Raw genomic sequence first — 17,810 nt, 5'->3', positions numbered from 1 at the left:
TATAGTCAGCACGAAAAGCCATTGACAAGTTACCCATGAATCAACTCCTACGTGGTAGTAGAGAAAGAAATGAGATACAAAGGTGAATAAGCCTAAGTAAAGAAATGAAGAAAACAGTGAAGAGGCTGTAGCATTAATCATATAGTCGAGTTATGCTTGCATCAATAATTAATTAGACAGTTATCTAGTGTAACTTCCACTAATTATGTTTCATAGAAACTAGTTGAAACTATTTTGGGTCATCCAGAAGGCACATTTGGGTTTGACAATACTGCCAAGCTGTTTTGAAGGAAAGGTGAAGCTTGTTTTCAGTGATGATTTTGGTAGGAAATGCAAACCTTCATGATCCCAACTATAATAAACTACTACCACCGCTGTACTGCATAATTCAAATTTCAATTGTTTCCATCTGTATTACCTTTGCAGATAGTAAATCATATTTGAGGATCTTATTTTTGGTTGGGTTGATTTGGCATAGATAATCTGTTGCTTACAATACATTAATGTAAAAATATTGTGCTTTGTTGGTCAAATGCACTTGATTTAAATTATACACATTGCTTACAGTATATAGCTTATACTACTCTTAAAAATGTGCACATGAAGTACATAATATTTTTAATTGTAGTTTTATCCTTATGGAGGCACTCAAGGTGACAGTAGATTAAGACAAGTTGATGATGGATCATCACCACGTATTACTCTATCAAAGGAATTCAACTTTTTTGGTCAGCGTTTTAGGAATCTATATGTACGTAAGCATGTTTGTACCTTGTTGATGCACCATTAGTACATTGGGATCTTGATAGCTATTCAAACACATTATTCCTGTGTTATAATAAAGTACTTAGATAAAATTAGGTTATCTGGATGGGTTAATGTATATGTAATAGTTATACCACGGGCAAGAATGCTTTGCCTGATATATACACACTCGCACTCGGGCTAACGCCCTCGTGCGTATATATCAGGCAAAGAACAAGTATCCGTGGTATAACTAATATGTTCCACGTGGGTTAATCACCTACACATGTGAGAAACCGCTGGCATGCTTCATGAGTGTATTTATATTGGGATTTGTGAATTTCGATAGCGAACACTGGAAACAACGTGACAAGACATTGCTGTGCTAAGAGTTCAAACATACACACAATGACACGAGCATACAAAAAGTATCATTGTGGGTTTATAGAGTGAGCAAGGAGACACAGGACATCGAAATGCAACTTGATAATGATGCTGGTAGAAGTACTCCCAAGTATTCACTATAATAATTGTGAGTAAATTATAGCCATTACAGTCATGCATGAATAGTAATGGCTCAATCTATTTAGTGCATGGTGTGTATGAGTCGAAGTGCGACTTATAGATGATGGTTTAACGCTGTTATAAGTGCTTCCAGGTATTTACTATAATAATCGTGAATAAATTGTATCCATGAACAGAGGTGTATCCAGACTTTTGGTGATGCCAGGGCCTACCTGTAAGCTCAAAACCAAAGTTACTATCTACTGACAATATCTCCATGGGAGTATCCAGGATTTTCTTGAAGGGGGTTAGTCGGATTTCAAGTGGATGTTTTGGGTGGAAGACCTAGGTGCTTTCCCCTAGATTGCATCTGACCAAAAATGATGCATACACAAAATGTGCCCTTAGGAAGCAACATTAAAAAGTGCTATTTGTGCATCTAGCTAGCTAAAACCTACACACTGCTGTTTATGCAGCTTATAGAAACTATAAACCTATTGTAGCTAGCTAGCACTAACTTAATCTTCACTTCCAGACAGCCAACTTCAAGTTTCTAGCAAGATGCTGATTGCAGTAAATTGCTTTGCCTGCAGTTGGCTGTGGGCGCACCTTTTTCCTACTTCTATATATACAGGTGGTTATTTTTTGATAGATACACTTTTGGTTTTGTAGAATACGTACCTACAAACAATGCTACTTGTATATTATGCCTAGCACACCATGGCCATCCATGACAGCCATTCAATTCATATTAGAATGCTCTATACTGGCTAATTAGCTATATACAATCCCTTAATCTGTGCTTGTCTATACTAGGTATGTGAGTAGCCAGATTCTAGTCTGTAGATGACTGCAGATAGGGATTGGCGTATCTAGACTTCCCTATAGGTAAGGCACAGCTAGGGCCTTGGCTAAGGCAACTGAAGGCAGGGGCATGCATGTCCACACCGACTGGAGGAGGATGGAGTCAGTGCCATTCAGTCCATGAATCTTCTTAGCATGGGAGTATGCCAGTGCCTTCACATAGCCGGTTCTGAGCTTACGTAGCTTCTCAATCATGATCAATTGTAGAGCTCTTTGTAGCATGATACTACTCACATATCAGTGGAGGCTTGCACAAACTAGAATCCTCATTAATTTTGCTGATCTGATGTGGCAATCAGAAGTGATCTCCCACATCTCTCACACCACAGCACAATCATGAAGCTAGGATCACTGAACACAGCTGCTACACTAGGTTTGATTAAATTTATATTAAAGCTCTCAGTAGAAGTCTGACTATGTGGTAAATTACAACACAATACAAAATTTACACTGTATTTAATTTCAAAATATGTCTACTTCTTGGGATGATTCCAGTTCAGGTTCTCATGATTTTGTGATTCTTCCTGTGGTTCCCGTGATTCCTGAGGTCTTTGATGTGATTCTGAATCATGGAGGACCACTTGCCAATGGGTATTTAGTTGATCGCATCAAAGATAAATGTTACAATCGACTTGATACAATAGGCCAACAAGAAACATCATGCTTACTGAACCAGTAAACACTATCCAGGTGATCCTATTGCTTGTTTTTGTGTTGTCCAATTTAAAACATAGACATAAGCACCTGTTTGCATGCTTCATCACCAACCAACTTTATGGCCAGATGTTTTCATTTTCAGCAGTTCATAACTCGCAATCACTACATCTATAAACAGTAGACAACTACATAAAGGTGTAGAAATCAATGTAGTTTTCCATGCTGTATTGAAAACCTGGGTTTCTTCTCCAGTTTATCTGTAACGGAAGCTTTAGTGTCCATGGTTGTCTGTTTCCTAATGGTTTCTGTACATTTTCATGACTAACCACAGCAACCAGAATCGCATAATAGCAAATACCAGAGCAATTAAAATACTTCACCTAATGAACTGGTCTACTGCCTTGAAAATTTTCACATATGAGGCAGGTTTAATGGTGCATCATGTTTGGTTTGAATGAACAGTCATGGGGTTATTTACAATTATTCATACAATTTGTAGTCATGCCCACAGGGTAAACCACTTGTGGAAAGAAGCTAAGAATCTGTACATGAATAGGTAAATTATCAAACCTCAAAAAACCTTTTGTGGTTTGGAAGTAGCAGCTATGGAGGTATCACAAAAGCAAAGCACAGGTAGCTAGCTAGTGCAATAGAGATTTATAAGAGTAACTGATCATTACAGGCAAACAGCTTAAGTAACAGATTGAAAATCACTGTGTAGATAGTCTCTTTGTCAATATTTAAAACAATTGTAGTTTCAAATAAATCTGAGTAACATATCAAGAAGTTTGTGGACATTTGCTATACTTTGTTCATGGCAAAAATGTCAGCTGGAACAAGCATGTCCAAATACATTTTGATTGAAAAACCATTAAAATTAAATTAATTATCGTGTACTGCCTACCTCAAGTCTGTTTAGTAACTTTCCGAACTTGATACGTGTAGAGCAACTCTCTGCAAGTATAATGATGCCAAAAGAAGTCCAATTCATAGAAATTTTGGCATGTCAAAATGGCTTAAACCAACTGGGTGTAGCAAATTTCCCCATACATTTTGCATTGGCCATTTCGGGGGCATACAATAAAATGCATAATAATCTGAGACATGTATATAGATACCTCAGATTCTGAACCAGGTTTGGAAAGAGCAGTGAATAGCGATTAAGATGAGCTATAGCAGAAGGAAATCAGGAAATTTAAGCATGTCATTTTAAGGTTGAATATCACTTACTTTTTCAATGGCGAATTGAATGACGGATATTTGGAAGGGAATACCGTGAGCTATTTCAATGTCTTGACAGCCATTTACCTTCACCATGTTAGTGTTACAATGAAACAAAAGCACTCTGAATTAGTTCTGCTGGTTAGTTTGCAAAAATTACAGTGTTCTGTGATTAAGCAAAATAATATCCATTCCATGATATACGAACTTATAATACAAAGCATAATTCGTGTAATACGTAATTAGTCTTAATAGAGCAGTCACTATAATAGAACAGTCATATCCACTTTCACTAGGAGCACTTGATCTTGCACTAACTGAGGGTTAAGTGACTCTGGCTCATTTATTTATAAGTTCGATGTTTGTCTACCACTTTAAGTATCTCAGTGATAGGGGTGGTTGCAAGTCACCCTGTGTATAGTTCAACTACAAACAAGTTACTCTGTGTATAGTTCAACTACAAACAAGTTACCTTGTAGAAAGAGTTCAGGTACATTGACAGGTTACTGTTTAGAGAGTCCAGCTATATGTAGCAAGTCACTCTGTAGAGCTATAGTTCAGCCTCATAACAAATCACCTTGTAGGGCATTCAGCTATGTATGAATCCCCTGTAATAAGTCACTCTATAGAAATCAAAAGTGGTGACCAGAAATGACCAGCAATCATATTTAATAATTACACAAAATGATTGACATTAACATCATTGCAGCTATTTATTGACCACCACCTTTGATTTTAAACAATTTTTTCTTCACTTAGGCTTTTCAGAGGGCTGCACCATTTTTTACAGCTTAGCTGTTTTGGTATAGATATCACTTATTTTTGTATGTTTTACAGTACAACCAAATCAAAAGCTAATGGTTAAAAATTGTTTATACAATTGACATGAAGATAACTGAAATTTTAATTCTTTGTTACAAGAACAAGCTAAAAGTTTCAGAGTCCATGATTTCTATTGGCTGCTAAGATGTATCTAGGGGTCAGTGTAAAGCCAGAATCTGTAACATAATGAATAGTAAGTGGCCTGGAATTAAGAACTACCAATTAAAAGGGTTTCCACTTGCTCTAAAGAAAGTGATTTCTGCCTATAAAATTCCTCGAAGATCTTTTGACTAAGCCAATGAATCTCTCACACTGAAACCACCCTGCCAGGGTGCAAGGGCAATCACGAATTTCCATTTAATACCTTCTGGCAAAACATAACTGTCACCTCTTTATCCTTCAAAACTTTTCAAGTAATCTGGTCTCAAGTAATCTGACCCCACTAGTCAAAAGATCAGATCTTGAAACTCATTCCTAAGGCCAATGTGGCATACACTGTAGCCTAGCCAAATAGATGGCCATTCTAGTTTTGTACACAATGAATATTGGAACAATGCAATTCTGACTTCTACCCTTCCCTGTGGAATCCAGTAATTTTTATTTTATTTCAGCCAGTGTATATGGGCAATACCAGCATGGATTAGTTTCTGATGTATGTCAGTAGTCAAGGTGTCTAGGTTAACTTAGGACGCTTCGCACTCTTAGTTATAGTTGCATTGAAGAATCTTCCATGGCATCTCTCTATACCCATGTCATCGATCTTCAGTCCAAGCTGCTGCTTCAAACAATGAGACATATTTTCTTCAATTATTATTATAGTAGACAACACATCATAAAATCTATTCTGTTGAATACAATAGGTCCACAATATCAAAACTAACTTGATGTCATTTGCACATATGAAATGTTGATCTGACGATGAAATAGTTAAACGCTATGGCCAACAAAGCATACTGGTATTTCTTCTTGATTCTGACAGTAAAGACCGCTGTCGCTTTTTCTCAACTTTATAGGTCACTCTGGGTAGTTTTCTTAAAGGAGAATATTTCCTTTCATCAATTCCATGTATGCATACTTTTTCCTCCTGTTTACGATGTCTTAACACTAGTACAACAACAACACCCTTGAAAATTTGGTTTCTACTTGTGCATCTTGTAGTTCTGGCCATGGAGACTGCCATTTAGGCCAGAAATCATGTGAAGATACTACATAGTCAGGACCATTTAATGGAGAATCTAAGATTCTTAAAAGGGGATTTCTGTATATTGTTAAGGAATGAAAAAGGAATGGATCTGGGGACACATCCCAGAGAATTTTGAGATTTATGAACTCTGAGATTGAATTTTACATTACAGTATAATCACGTTAAATCCAATGCTTTAAACTTTGACACTAACTGTATAGGACAAAATTCCTAAACTGTATGTAGCTTTGATTGTTCTATTAAAGTAGTTACTTGACTTCTATTACAGTATCTGAATTGTCTTTAATGAAATGGGAGGTGAAAAGAAAAGTGCTGCTGAGGGTTCGCTATAATCATTATGATAGTAGTAGTTAAGTACAATTGCATAATTTACTGTTGAAATGTACTAGTATGTTTAGTTGTTTGTTATGGTAAATTATGTGGTACTGGGCTATGAGACTCTGCCACAAGATGCTCACACACGAAGCTCCAATATGTGAACTGGCACACCATACATTGTTTAGTACAACAACGACAACAAAGGAACACGTATTGACCTATCTATTTTACACACTACATGTGTCAATCAAGACTCACGGTAGTGAGGCGAGCGGCCAAGAAACTATGAAGTACATGCCCACATTAAAATATGTGCGACCACCACTGTGAGTTATTTACATGTAGGGACGGTTTTGCAATATTAGCCCTGGATTATGCAACATCTCTCAATAGATTTGTATTGTGTTACATGATGTAAAAACCTTTTTTTGTCATAGTAGTAGTAGTAGTAGTAGTTTTCTTACGACTGGTATTAAAACGCATATGTGACCGGATTTGCGAAAAGGGGTCTTCCACACACATCCATTTATGAACTTTGATGATTCATAACTTGAGATTGGAAAAAGTTATTGACTTGAAGTTGGGTCATAGTTGGGGACCAACATAGTTTAATGGATGGAGAAAATTTCAGGTTTGCATCTTTCTTGAATACAAAGTTACAGTCTTCCAAGTCAGCGTTGAAACCGGGTCGGGTCATCCGGGTCATCCGGGTCATCCGGGTCACATTTTCTCTGGGTCATCCGGGTCTGACCCGGTTTACAATTTATCCGGGTCTGACCCAGATTGGATCACGTGAGAAACGAAATTGTTCGTTTGGCGACGTGGAAACTTATAAACGCCATCGCGTAGCTCTTTCCTGAGCCACGCCCACTTATTGCATTACCAACATACGCGAGGGTAGCTATTGTCAGTAGGTGAAGACCTTTTTTTTTTTTTTTGGTCTTCAACGTACAGCTAGGCTGAAGTTGCAATATTTACTCAACACGAATCGAATGCTCAAAATGTAGACTCGTTCGCTCGCTCGAGACTAGCCGAAACATGTCTCGGCTTTAATTAATCCGGGTCAATCCGGGTCAGTCCGGGTCAGTGGGTCATCCGGGTCAGCAGTAGTGACCTGGTTTCAACGTTGTTCCAAGTTCATAGAATTGGATGTGTGTGGAAGACCCCTTTTCGCAAATCCGGTCACATATTTAGACATATTTCACTTTATTTCTCAACCTTGTGTTACACCTAGATTCATGTTATACCAGCCAACATACTCTTGTTTGTACAGTCCATCTAGCACTGACAGTATCTAATTCTGGTTTATCCATGTGTATTTTCTTTGATCTAACCTCTAATCTCTACAATAACTTTTAAAGACACAATGTGGACACAAGTTCTAATGTCTGATAAACAAGTTGTGAAAGCGTGCAGAACTGTAAGTTTTATTATGATTATTATGATTAAAGTACCTGGTAAAGGAAGAGCCTGTATACCAGAAGGCCTTATAAAGGCCTAAGAAAGTTCCCTAGGAAGGCGTTTTAAGCAGCAATCTTTAAAACTCCATTTAGCGCCATGCCTCATGTGAGTGTTGATAATTGGCAGGTATCTTATAAACAAGGTGTGAAAGCATGAAGAACGTACAGTCACTAGAGATAGTGTTTCAAGCATAATTCTTGTGCCAGACCACACATGGTATATTAAACTTGTTTAACCTTTATGATGTGTCTTGTTAGCTACATACAGTAACATTAACCACCATAAGAACAAGCAGCCACTCCCATTCTGGTTTTCATCATGCATGTCACTTAATACACATGTTACACAAAAAATACATCACATTCATTGTTAGTGATATTAACAATAAAATTCTGACAATAAATTGGATAGTGACGTAACCTATGAATTTGTTTATTTTGATCACAACTGTCTGGAAATCAGGAGATGATAAACAATCAAGATATAATGTTAAGGTCTTACCAAGCCAGGTGAATCTCATTGTTGACCTGGATATTAGTTTGGTCCCACCATGAGATTGTACCAGGACAGATGTATTTCATCACTGAGGTAACAGAAGCATCTAGCAGACTACACTCTGTAACTTTCTCCTTCCTGATTCTACTTCACAAATTTAGTCATTTATGGCAGCAATTCTTCTGTACATCAACCAACCTGAAATTCACTTGATCTTAGTTGCTGCCTGTTCCCAAGTTACACACCATGACCATATCCCACTGCTAACATATAAATCACTTTGAACAGATGGTCCATATAGGTAGGCATTAAATAAAATACACTTAAAATCTGTGTACTACAAAATACATGATGGTTTAATATACAGGGCTGGAGGAAGTGGTCCGGCCAGTCAGGCCATAGCCTGACCACTTTTTCAGCATTATAATTTTAAAACTATTTACCCGAGTCACTGATAGGCACTGGCCGATTATGCTATAGTATATAGTTTAGTGCCTAGCTAGCTATTCACTGAGTTGTGACTTCATCACATTAAAATTAGTTGTAAGTTCTGTAGCTATTAGTTTCAAATATTAGACTCATGCTGCATATACTGTAGCTATAACAAAAGGGAACAATACTGCATTTACATGTGTTACAACTATATAATGTAAGAACTTAATGTAAACACATGATGTAGACCTAGCTACATGTAATGAATTTAGCACAAGTGTTAGTCATTAATTTGCTAAGGAATTTACAGCTGAAAATATTCTCAGATTTAATCCCAAAGCATGCAATTTTGAAACTTATCCTGGGGGAGCATGCCCCCAGATCCCCTAGCATTCATACAACAATTGCTTATCATTTCACTACCCACCCACTGGCCTGACAACTGGCCTGACCACTGTGAATTGCTTACTCCAGCCGTGACATACAAAAGCTATATTCAAGGCTAAGTGAATCTGGTGCACCAGAGGTAATGTAAATGTCTGGTACCTAAGTATGTAAACATGAACACGAGGAGACCTGTCAAACAACAAGGGCCATCAAATAGAAAGTACGACATATTTCTTAGCTGTACAACAAGAAAATCATGATTAGAGTTGTACCAATTCTCACTTTTTAATACCTGATATATTGTTTACCCCATTTTACAACCAATACCTGATTGTAAATTACACTTGTGTATAAAAGTACAGCTTAAGGTAATGCTGTGAGCTTGTGCACATACCTTAAGTCAAAGCTACTAATCAGCTAGGGCTCCAACTACCACTGTATATATAGAGTTGGGTTTGTGAAAGCACAACTTGCATGGATATCTGACAACACAAGAGACCAGTCCTGTAAAACAACAAGCAAGCATTTTTGCCTGGTCACAGTGACTTACCATGACTACATCCGACTGCTAGTAAGTGAACTGTTTTGACCTGATGGCCTGCAAAACAGTGGCGTAGCCAAGGGAGGGCAAGGGGAGGCATTTGCCCCCCCCCCCCCCGTCACTAAGTGATGTTTTTTAAACTTCCGTCTCAAGTTTTCCAGTAACTGACACGCATCCCAAATTACTGTTTGTGCGCTACTACGTGAGTGCACACAGCATTCAACTCGTTTGTGAATGGTGATAATAATACGATGATTTCTTGCGCGTTACAAGCAATTAATAAAACGATGCGCTAAAAATAAGGTATGCCAGGGGTTTCCCCTATATAGACACTATGCCTTCACCGAACGAAAATATTAGACACAATTCTATATTTAGCCTACACTACTCACGTGATAGTGCATTTTTCGAACCTAAAGACAGATGACGGGCCCGCTCAAAGTGACTTTCACAAGAGTTGCAACTCAGAAGTGACAAGTGATATGCAATGATGCTACAAACCTATGAGGTGATAGTGTTAAATGGACCAACTTTATTTTCCCGAGTTAATCACATTGGGTCTTTGTACAGTGTAGTGACATGCCAGTTTAATTTTTTCACTTTGTCAGTCAGTCAGATGATCCGTCACAAGCTTACAAATTTTAACAGGAAAGGTATAGAGTTGGGATTCCGTGCGAATACGTGTCGTTTGAATTTTGCCGGCTGAAGTGAGTGAGCTCGTCATACTATGCCAGTGTGCTAGGACTGCAGCACAGACTATGAGTAACTGTGACACATAGTTCTACTGGATTGTGAGGGAATTTGTTGGAGTACAGTTGTGGCACGTGCGATGATGCTCGACGAAAATACTTCCATTGATAAGTGATAACTTGTAGCAATCAGTAATGAAGTAGTTATGTAGCTAGTTACATAAGCTGTAATAATACAACACCGTATGTTGGCTAGCCCATCATTGGGTCATTAGCCTTTTGTGCAATTATGAACAATGTAGTTTTGTGGGGATGCCTGCCCCCCCACCATCGTCTGGCTAGCTACGCCCCTGCTGCAAAACCAACAGGGCCATTAATATTCCAAAAAATTTGGGTACGAGGAAAACATTAATACATGTACTATAAGCACAACACGTATACTGACCTGGGTATTAGTTGTTACCATCATATGAGATAGTACCACATTAATTAATAAGTAGAAATTCATGACATGTCCCTTTGACGTCACAATTGAGCACCACGAAAAGAACACACAATAGCTACAATTCCTCTGTACGTAAACTGATATGTCTACCTGGTCCTGAGTTAAGTATCACCACCACATCCACTGCTAGTGGGTGAATCACTATGACTAGATTGCCTGTAAAAACTGTTAGTGGGGTGAACTGCTTGCTATGACCAGACTACCTGTAAAAACTGAAAGGAAGGCATTTAATACATATAATATTATCTAATCCAAAACAGCCAAGCTGTAAAAAAAGAGTGCGGCCCTCAAAAAGGCTATGGTGAAAAAAGATGTGAAATCCAAGGTGGTGGCCAAGAAATGGCTGTGATGGTAGGTTAATGGTAAAAATTTTAATAACGACAATTCAGGTGAATTTTTGTGCCACTTGGTCTTGGTACAAAATTCACCCGAATTGTTGTTATTAAATTTTTTACCATTTACCTACCATCACAGCCATTTCTTGGCTGCCACCTTGGATTTCACATCTTTTTTCACCATAGCCTTTTTGAGGGTCGCACTCTTTTTTTACAGCTTGGCTATTTTGGATTATATTTCACTTCTTTTTGTATTTGTATACCCCAAAGCCGGCCTATGGCCAGCTTTGGGACTTTTTATCCTATCTTTTTTTCTTTACCACAGGAAGAAGAAAAGACGAAGCAGAAAAGACGAAGCAGATGTACTTTAAATATTTCTGATTTTATCAGTAAATGTACAAATTAAATATATATATATATATATATTTATTACAGAACTCTCCATGGTAGTTTCTTTGTAACTGAACACTCTACAAGGTGACTTCTTCTAGCTGCTCTCTCTACAGGGTGAATTGTTTGTAGCTGAAAGATCTACAAGGTAACTTCTTCTAGCTGATCACTCTACAGGGTGATTTGTTTGTAGCTGAACTATCTACAAGGTAACTTCTTCTAGCTGATCTCTCCACAGGGTGATTTGTTTGTAGCTGAATTCTGTACAGGTGATTTGTTTGCAGCTGAGCTCTTTACAAAATGGTTTCTTTGTAGCTGAACTCTCCACAAGGTAACTTCTTCTAACTGATCTCTCTAAAGGGAGATTTGTTTGTAGCTGAACTCTCTACATGATGGTTTCTTTGTAGCTGAACACTCTACAAGGTAACTTCTTCTAGCTGATGTCTCTGTAGGGTCACTAGTTTGTAGCTGAATTCTCTACATGGTGGTTTCTTTGTAACTGAACTCTCTACAAGGTGAAATTATTCTAGCTGATCTTTCTACTGGGTGATTTGTTTGTAGGTGAACTCTCTACAAGGAAACTTCTTCTAGCTGATTTCTCTACAGGGAGATTTGTTTGTAGCTGAACTCTCTACAGGTGATTTGATTGCAGCTGAACTCTCTACATGATGGTTTCTTTGTAGCTGAACTCTCTACAAGGTAACTTCTTCTAGCTGATCTCTCTACAGGGAGATTTGTTTGTAGTTGAACTCTTTACATGATGGTTTCTTTGTAGCTGAACTCTCTGCAAGGTAACTTCTTCTATTGATCTCTCTACAGGGTGATTTTTTTGTAGCTGAATTCTCTACATGGTGGTTTCTTTGTATATAGTTGAACTCTACAAGGTGATTTCTTCTAGCTGAATTATCTCTTTCCATAGCTGCATGAACTCCCTACAAGGTAACTTCTTCTAGCTGATCTCTCTACAGGGTGAATTGCTTGTAGCTGATGTCTATACAGGTTACTTGTTTCTAGCTGATCTCTTGAATTCTCTTCAGGGTGACTGCTCTATTAGGATGACTGCTCTATTAGAGTATCTCGATGCACTTGCTACACCAATTTGGATTTCGTGTTATAACTCCGTGGCTTTAAGTCTGACTCTTCTACACCATTGAATAGCCTTTCTAAGATGATTACTCCATCCGTACAGCGATTTTCAAAGCATTACCCCAAGCGGTTTATCTGGTAGGCGTGGCAAGCAGTCGTTTTTTTTATTAGCTAATCTCGATTGCGTAATTGTTACACACTGTTGGTTTTTTCGTTGTATCTTCCTGGTTTTAAGCTCGATTTCTTTCCAACCACAAAAGGATTGAGGTTCAATAGTTAACCAATTCCCCCATCGATTTTTAGCTTCTTCCCATACGCGGTTTACCCTGTAGGCGTGACAACATATTGGTGTTATTTTCCGTGAATAATCGTTTATAACTCTTTGCCTGTTTATCGTATTCCAGCCAAAGTTGGTACCGAGATGCGCCTTTATATCCTCCTTCTGTGTGCCAACTTTCAAGGCAATCGGATATAGCGTTTGCGTTTTATAGCAGTTTTTGTAAGTGTTTGATAAGAGGAAGAAAAAAAACACCAAGAAACTAAGCCAATTTGTGAAGTCCAATATCTCGGGAACGCTGGAAGCGATTTCGCTCAAATTTGGAATGTGGGGTGCTGAAGTTAGAGGGCGTGTGTTCACAGCAAAAATCGTCTTGTTTCATCAAGGCAGCACAGAGCTACGGAGGTGCGAAAATTGCGTTTTCATTCTTCCTGTCAAAATACTCACGGGTGTTGCACGCCAGCTTCTTGGGCCGCACGACACACTACCGTGTGTCTTGATTACACCTAAAGTCTGTCACTTTATACACAAATGTCACATATGGGGATTTAAAAGACTACACAGAGACCTGGTTTCACTGTACATCAATTCAGTCATTTAGACCAGTATGCGGTGTGAATGAGTGCATACAAACATTGCACATGTTACATTTGCTAAATACTTCTTCAACCTGCAGGCAAAGCTCCTGGACTTCTCCTGATGTAAGTGGCAAGTGGTAGTTGGTCTGTACACCTTGTCGACAATCCCGCCATGAGGTAATACCAGCATGTACTGCTACTTAAGAAATTTTCAGCTCTGCACAGGTCCAAAAACCTAATCGCACAAACACAGTGTGGCGATGTGGCACTTTTCACAAACTTCACTCCTCGTTTCATTATCCTTCAAGACCAGCATACATATCATCGAGTACTTCAGGTCTAGACTCTTACTTCTTCAAGGGTTGCTCAAGTGGTGTAGTTCCTAGGTGTGGTGTAGTTCCTAGGTGTGGTTTCTCATGAGGGGTGAGTGTCTCAGTAAAGTACGCCTCATTATCGAGTTACAGCCCATACACTATGTACGAAAAACGCTTTGCTTCTCTCTCTACTTTGAGTGAAGACCGAACTTCAAGACTTGGACTGCCATTTTCTTAAACATTCAATTTAAAACCACATATCATGTGTGTCTGCTTGAGGTGATAAGGGAATTTCCATGAGATTTCCCTTAAATAGATCACGTGATAGTTGTTAATCTGGATTCTGGTAGTATGCATGATTCAACAATATGGTACGTGTACTTTAAGTTTGTGCACTGCTAAGCTAAGTTATTTTTGTGTGATAAGCACACTTGAGGAATGATCTGGGGGACGAGACTAATGTTTTGGCAACAGTTGATGATGGCTAGTCTCACGTGGCCAGACCACTTTTCCATGTATTGGTGGTATTTTCCCCCACCCAATGCATGGAAAAAGTGATCTGGCCACGCAAGACTAGATGATGGCTGGGCAAAGAACTGCGATAACTACTGTGATGGTAGGGCAAAGTGCCCACTCCTATAACTCTGCCTAAGGGCATTAACTAGCATTATCTACAGTTACTGTATTATGTTGCTGATACATCCGGGGGACCAGAGTAAAAGTGAAAGTGGTAGTAAGGCTCAGTCCTATTATTCTGCTGAACAGGCAAGGGAGTCTGGGTGCATGCTCCCTCATGAAAGTATAAGTACTGCAACTTTTTAGTTTTAATTGCTTCATCAAGTATTTAAATTTGCTTAATTTCAGTCAAAAGGTGATAATCAAGGCTGTGGTCTTATGCACTGGTTGCATCTACACTGCACTGTGACACCCTTAATGATTAGTACCGGCATCGTCCATGGAAATACTATTCCATCTGCCCAAGTCTTGATTATAGAGTCCTCTATTCGTTTCTCTGCTGCTCCAATCCTGAAGTTGTAACCATAGCAATAACAATTAAGAGTCTGTAATGTACTCTTAATAAGGACTCTTGATAATAGTAACAATATATGTATTTATAGCTGTGTATATAACAACTGTGAACTAAATATATAGGCACTTGCAACAGTTGCAAGTTTACTTTTGAACATAAGGTGTCTGAAACATTACCATGCATGCACAGATATGAGATACAGTATTATTGTCACATGCAGTAAAGATAGATTTACTCTAATAGAACAGTCATACTACACTGTAAATCCATACTTCTAAATTTATGGTGTTATGAAACAGTCATTAGTATATATGACTTTTCATAACACTGTCAGACAAGATGACAGGTGCATCTTTGATTCTCCAAAATAATATTCTGCATTGCTCATTTTTAATATCATCTAAAAATTCCCTTTTTTACCAATTTGTAGAGTCTATCACTGACAAAATGAGTGATATCCACTCCAAAAACACCTTCGCTGTAAAAAAGGCACACCCAAGAATGTACAAGTACCCAGAAACCAGTGTAAAAAACAGCTCAACTGAAGAGAAAAATAACTGGTAATTAACTTAAACAGTTGATATCTGGAGCAGCCAAGAATCAAGACACATGATAGTGTGTCGTGCGGCCCAAGAAGCCGGCGTGCCACACCGTGAGTATATTAACAGGAAAAAAGAAAACTCGATTTTCACACCTATGTAGCTCTGTGATCCGTAATCCGATTGGAGCCAACTTTGCTACAGAAATGTCGGCCAGTTTGGGGAATCTACATGCCAAATTTGAAGAAAATCGCTCCAGTCATTTCCGAGATATGAGCGAACAAAGTTTCGTTTTAATTTCGTTTTTTCTTCATCTTCATTTCGCCCACATGGCAAAATTCACCATAAAACACGAATGCGTGCTCGGATTGGACTGAAATTTGACACACTTAAAGGGCTCATTAAGGCGGATCTCCGTACCAATGTTGGTAGGAATCCGATGAACATTCACAAAGTTATGACCGATTATTTGCGTAAAATAAGGTCGCAGGTCTGTCACGCCTATAGGTAAACCCCTTGGAGGAATGAGTTGAAAATTGATATGTAGATGGAGTAACCATTGTAGGAGTGTCTTTTTCGGTTTGAAAGGAATCGAGATAAAGACCATGAAGATATGACACAAAACCCAATCTGTGTCAAAATTAGACGATCGATTTTTGTAAATAAAAACAACTATTAATTTTCACGTCTACTAGGCAAACCTCTTAGAGCAATGAGCTGAAAATCGGTATGTAGCTGGAATAATCATCATAGCAAGGCCTTGCACTAGTACAGAAGAATCGGAATCCAAACCACTGAATTATGATTCGAAACGCAACAACGTGTAGCAAATGCGAGATCGAGATACTCTAATAGAACAGTCACCCTAATAAAGCATTCAGCTACGTATTCCATTATAGAATTATATTACATTGCAAGTTATTCTGTGAGGAATTCAGCTACAAACAGTTAATCTGATAGACAATTCAGCTACAGGCAAGTCACCCTGTGGAGAGTTAATCTTGAAACAAATCACCCTGTAAAGAGATCAGCTAGAAGAAGTCACCTTGTAGAGGGTTCAGCTACAAAAAAAACCATCATGTAGAGAGTTCAGCTGCAAACAAATCACCCTGTAGAGAGTTCAGCTACGAACTGATCACCCTGTAGAGAGATCAGCTAGAAGTTACCTTCCCAGGCAAAATGATCCTGCAAGAACTTTAAGCAAGATCTTGCAAGAGAATCTGGTCATTTCTTGCAGGATTTGGCAGGAATCCTGCAAAATCCTGCAAGAGCTTTCCAGGATCTTGCAAGAGAATTCTCTTGCAAGAGAATCCGGTCATTTCTTGCAGGAACTTGCAGGACTCCTGCAGGATCTTGCAGGATCGTTTTTGCTGGGTTGTAGAGATAGTTCAGCTATAAAGAAACTACCATGTAGAGAATTCAGCTGCAAACAAATCACCCTGTTCAGAGTTCAGCTACGAACAGATCACCCTGTAGAAAGTTCAGCTAGACTCAGCCCAGCGGTTGTGCTGCTTCCCATTCATTCAGTGTTGTGCATTCATTTGTTCCAGAGTGATTTGCCTCATTGTCAGTCCTTGATATAATATTATTAGCCTTGTATTGTGGGTAATTAGAATTCTAGGAAAACGGCAACAGGCATGACCAACGGAAAATGTCTGATGAAGGTTACCATGTCAATATATAGGTTAGATTTTCTAGCATGATGCTTCTTTGTAACATTGTTGGACCCACCATACTGTTTCGCTAAAACAATTGAAACTCTCTAATAGAGCAGTCACTGTCCATTTAAATACTTCAGTAGAGCAGTCACAGAATGTTTTGCAAACTGTGTATCTCACCAGGAGCCTTTTAGTATTGAAAGCTTGTGAATCAACGTACTACAGCTGGCAACCCTCAGCCTCTTTATTGGAGTCCACATATTGTAGCTACCACATACCTAACTTTTATCTTGAGAAGTTAGCTTCCATGTTGGCTGACAAATGGGATATGAACTATAGTAAATGCTTGTTTTGGTTTAGATGTAGGCTTTACTTCTCACTGTTAAGGTATGCCATCATGTGCTTGAAGGGACATCAATCTTCTGTACATCGTCTCATACCTGCTTGTATTGATCTGGCCTATTCTGAGGGCAGGCTCAATGCTGATGCCCTCATGTAGTTTATTTACTGTCGCTGGTGTTATCCAGCTGTCCAGCACTTGACAGCCAGCGCTGGGAGTGGTGGCAAGGGAATTCCATCTAGCCCGGGGAAAAAAAGAAGAAAAACAAGGTTGCAGCCATACACCTTCTCACATCTTTATGTAAACACTGTCAATTAACTAGAATATTTAGTAAACCTCTGTCGCGAATCCGAGTGATTAAGGTGCTAAGCTGGCTTAGCTCTCCAAGGTTATAAGCACTTTAATAGGCTTAACTCAAC

General features: G+C 38.7%; 1 protein-coding gene and 1 long non-coding RNA gene across 3 annotated transcripts in view; one reads left to right on the top strand and one right to left on the bottom strand.

Moving 5' to 3' along the window:
- The window catches only part of LOC136265982 (uncharacterized), a 151,065-nt gene that overhangs the window by 12,283 nt on the left and 120,972 nt on the right, over positions 1-17,810 (top strand). For both annotated transcript variants that reach the window (XM_066060928.1, XM_066060929.1), the window contains one exon: positions 629-751. In XM_066060928.1, coding sequence (XP_065917000.1) covers positions 629-751 — 123 coding nt within the window. The remainder of the gene's footprint in view (positions 1-628; positions 752-17,810) is intronic.
- Positions 8,114-9,926, bottom strand: LOC136250708 (uncharacterized). The gene is made up of 4 exons (XR_010698671.1): positions 9,504-9,926; positions 8,489-8,553; positions 8,297-8,434; positions 8,114-8,246 (listed from the first exon to the last, which is right to left on the bottom strand). It is a non-coding gene; the product is annotated as an uncharacterized lncRNA (long non-coding RNA).

Source organism: Dysidea avara, chromosome 1 (genome assembly GCF_963678975.1).
Source record: "Dysidea avara chromosome 1, odDysAvar1.4, whole genome shotgun sequence".
Classification (NCBI taxonomy): domain Eukaryota; kingdom Metazoa; phylum Porifera; class Demospongiae; order Dictyoceratida; family Dysideidae; genus Dysidea; species Dysidea avara.
The sequence above is the reverse complement of the archived record's forward strand: the minus strand, read 5'-3'. Positions and strand labels throughout refer to the sequence as shown.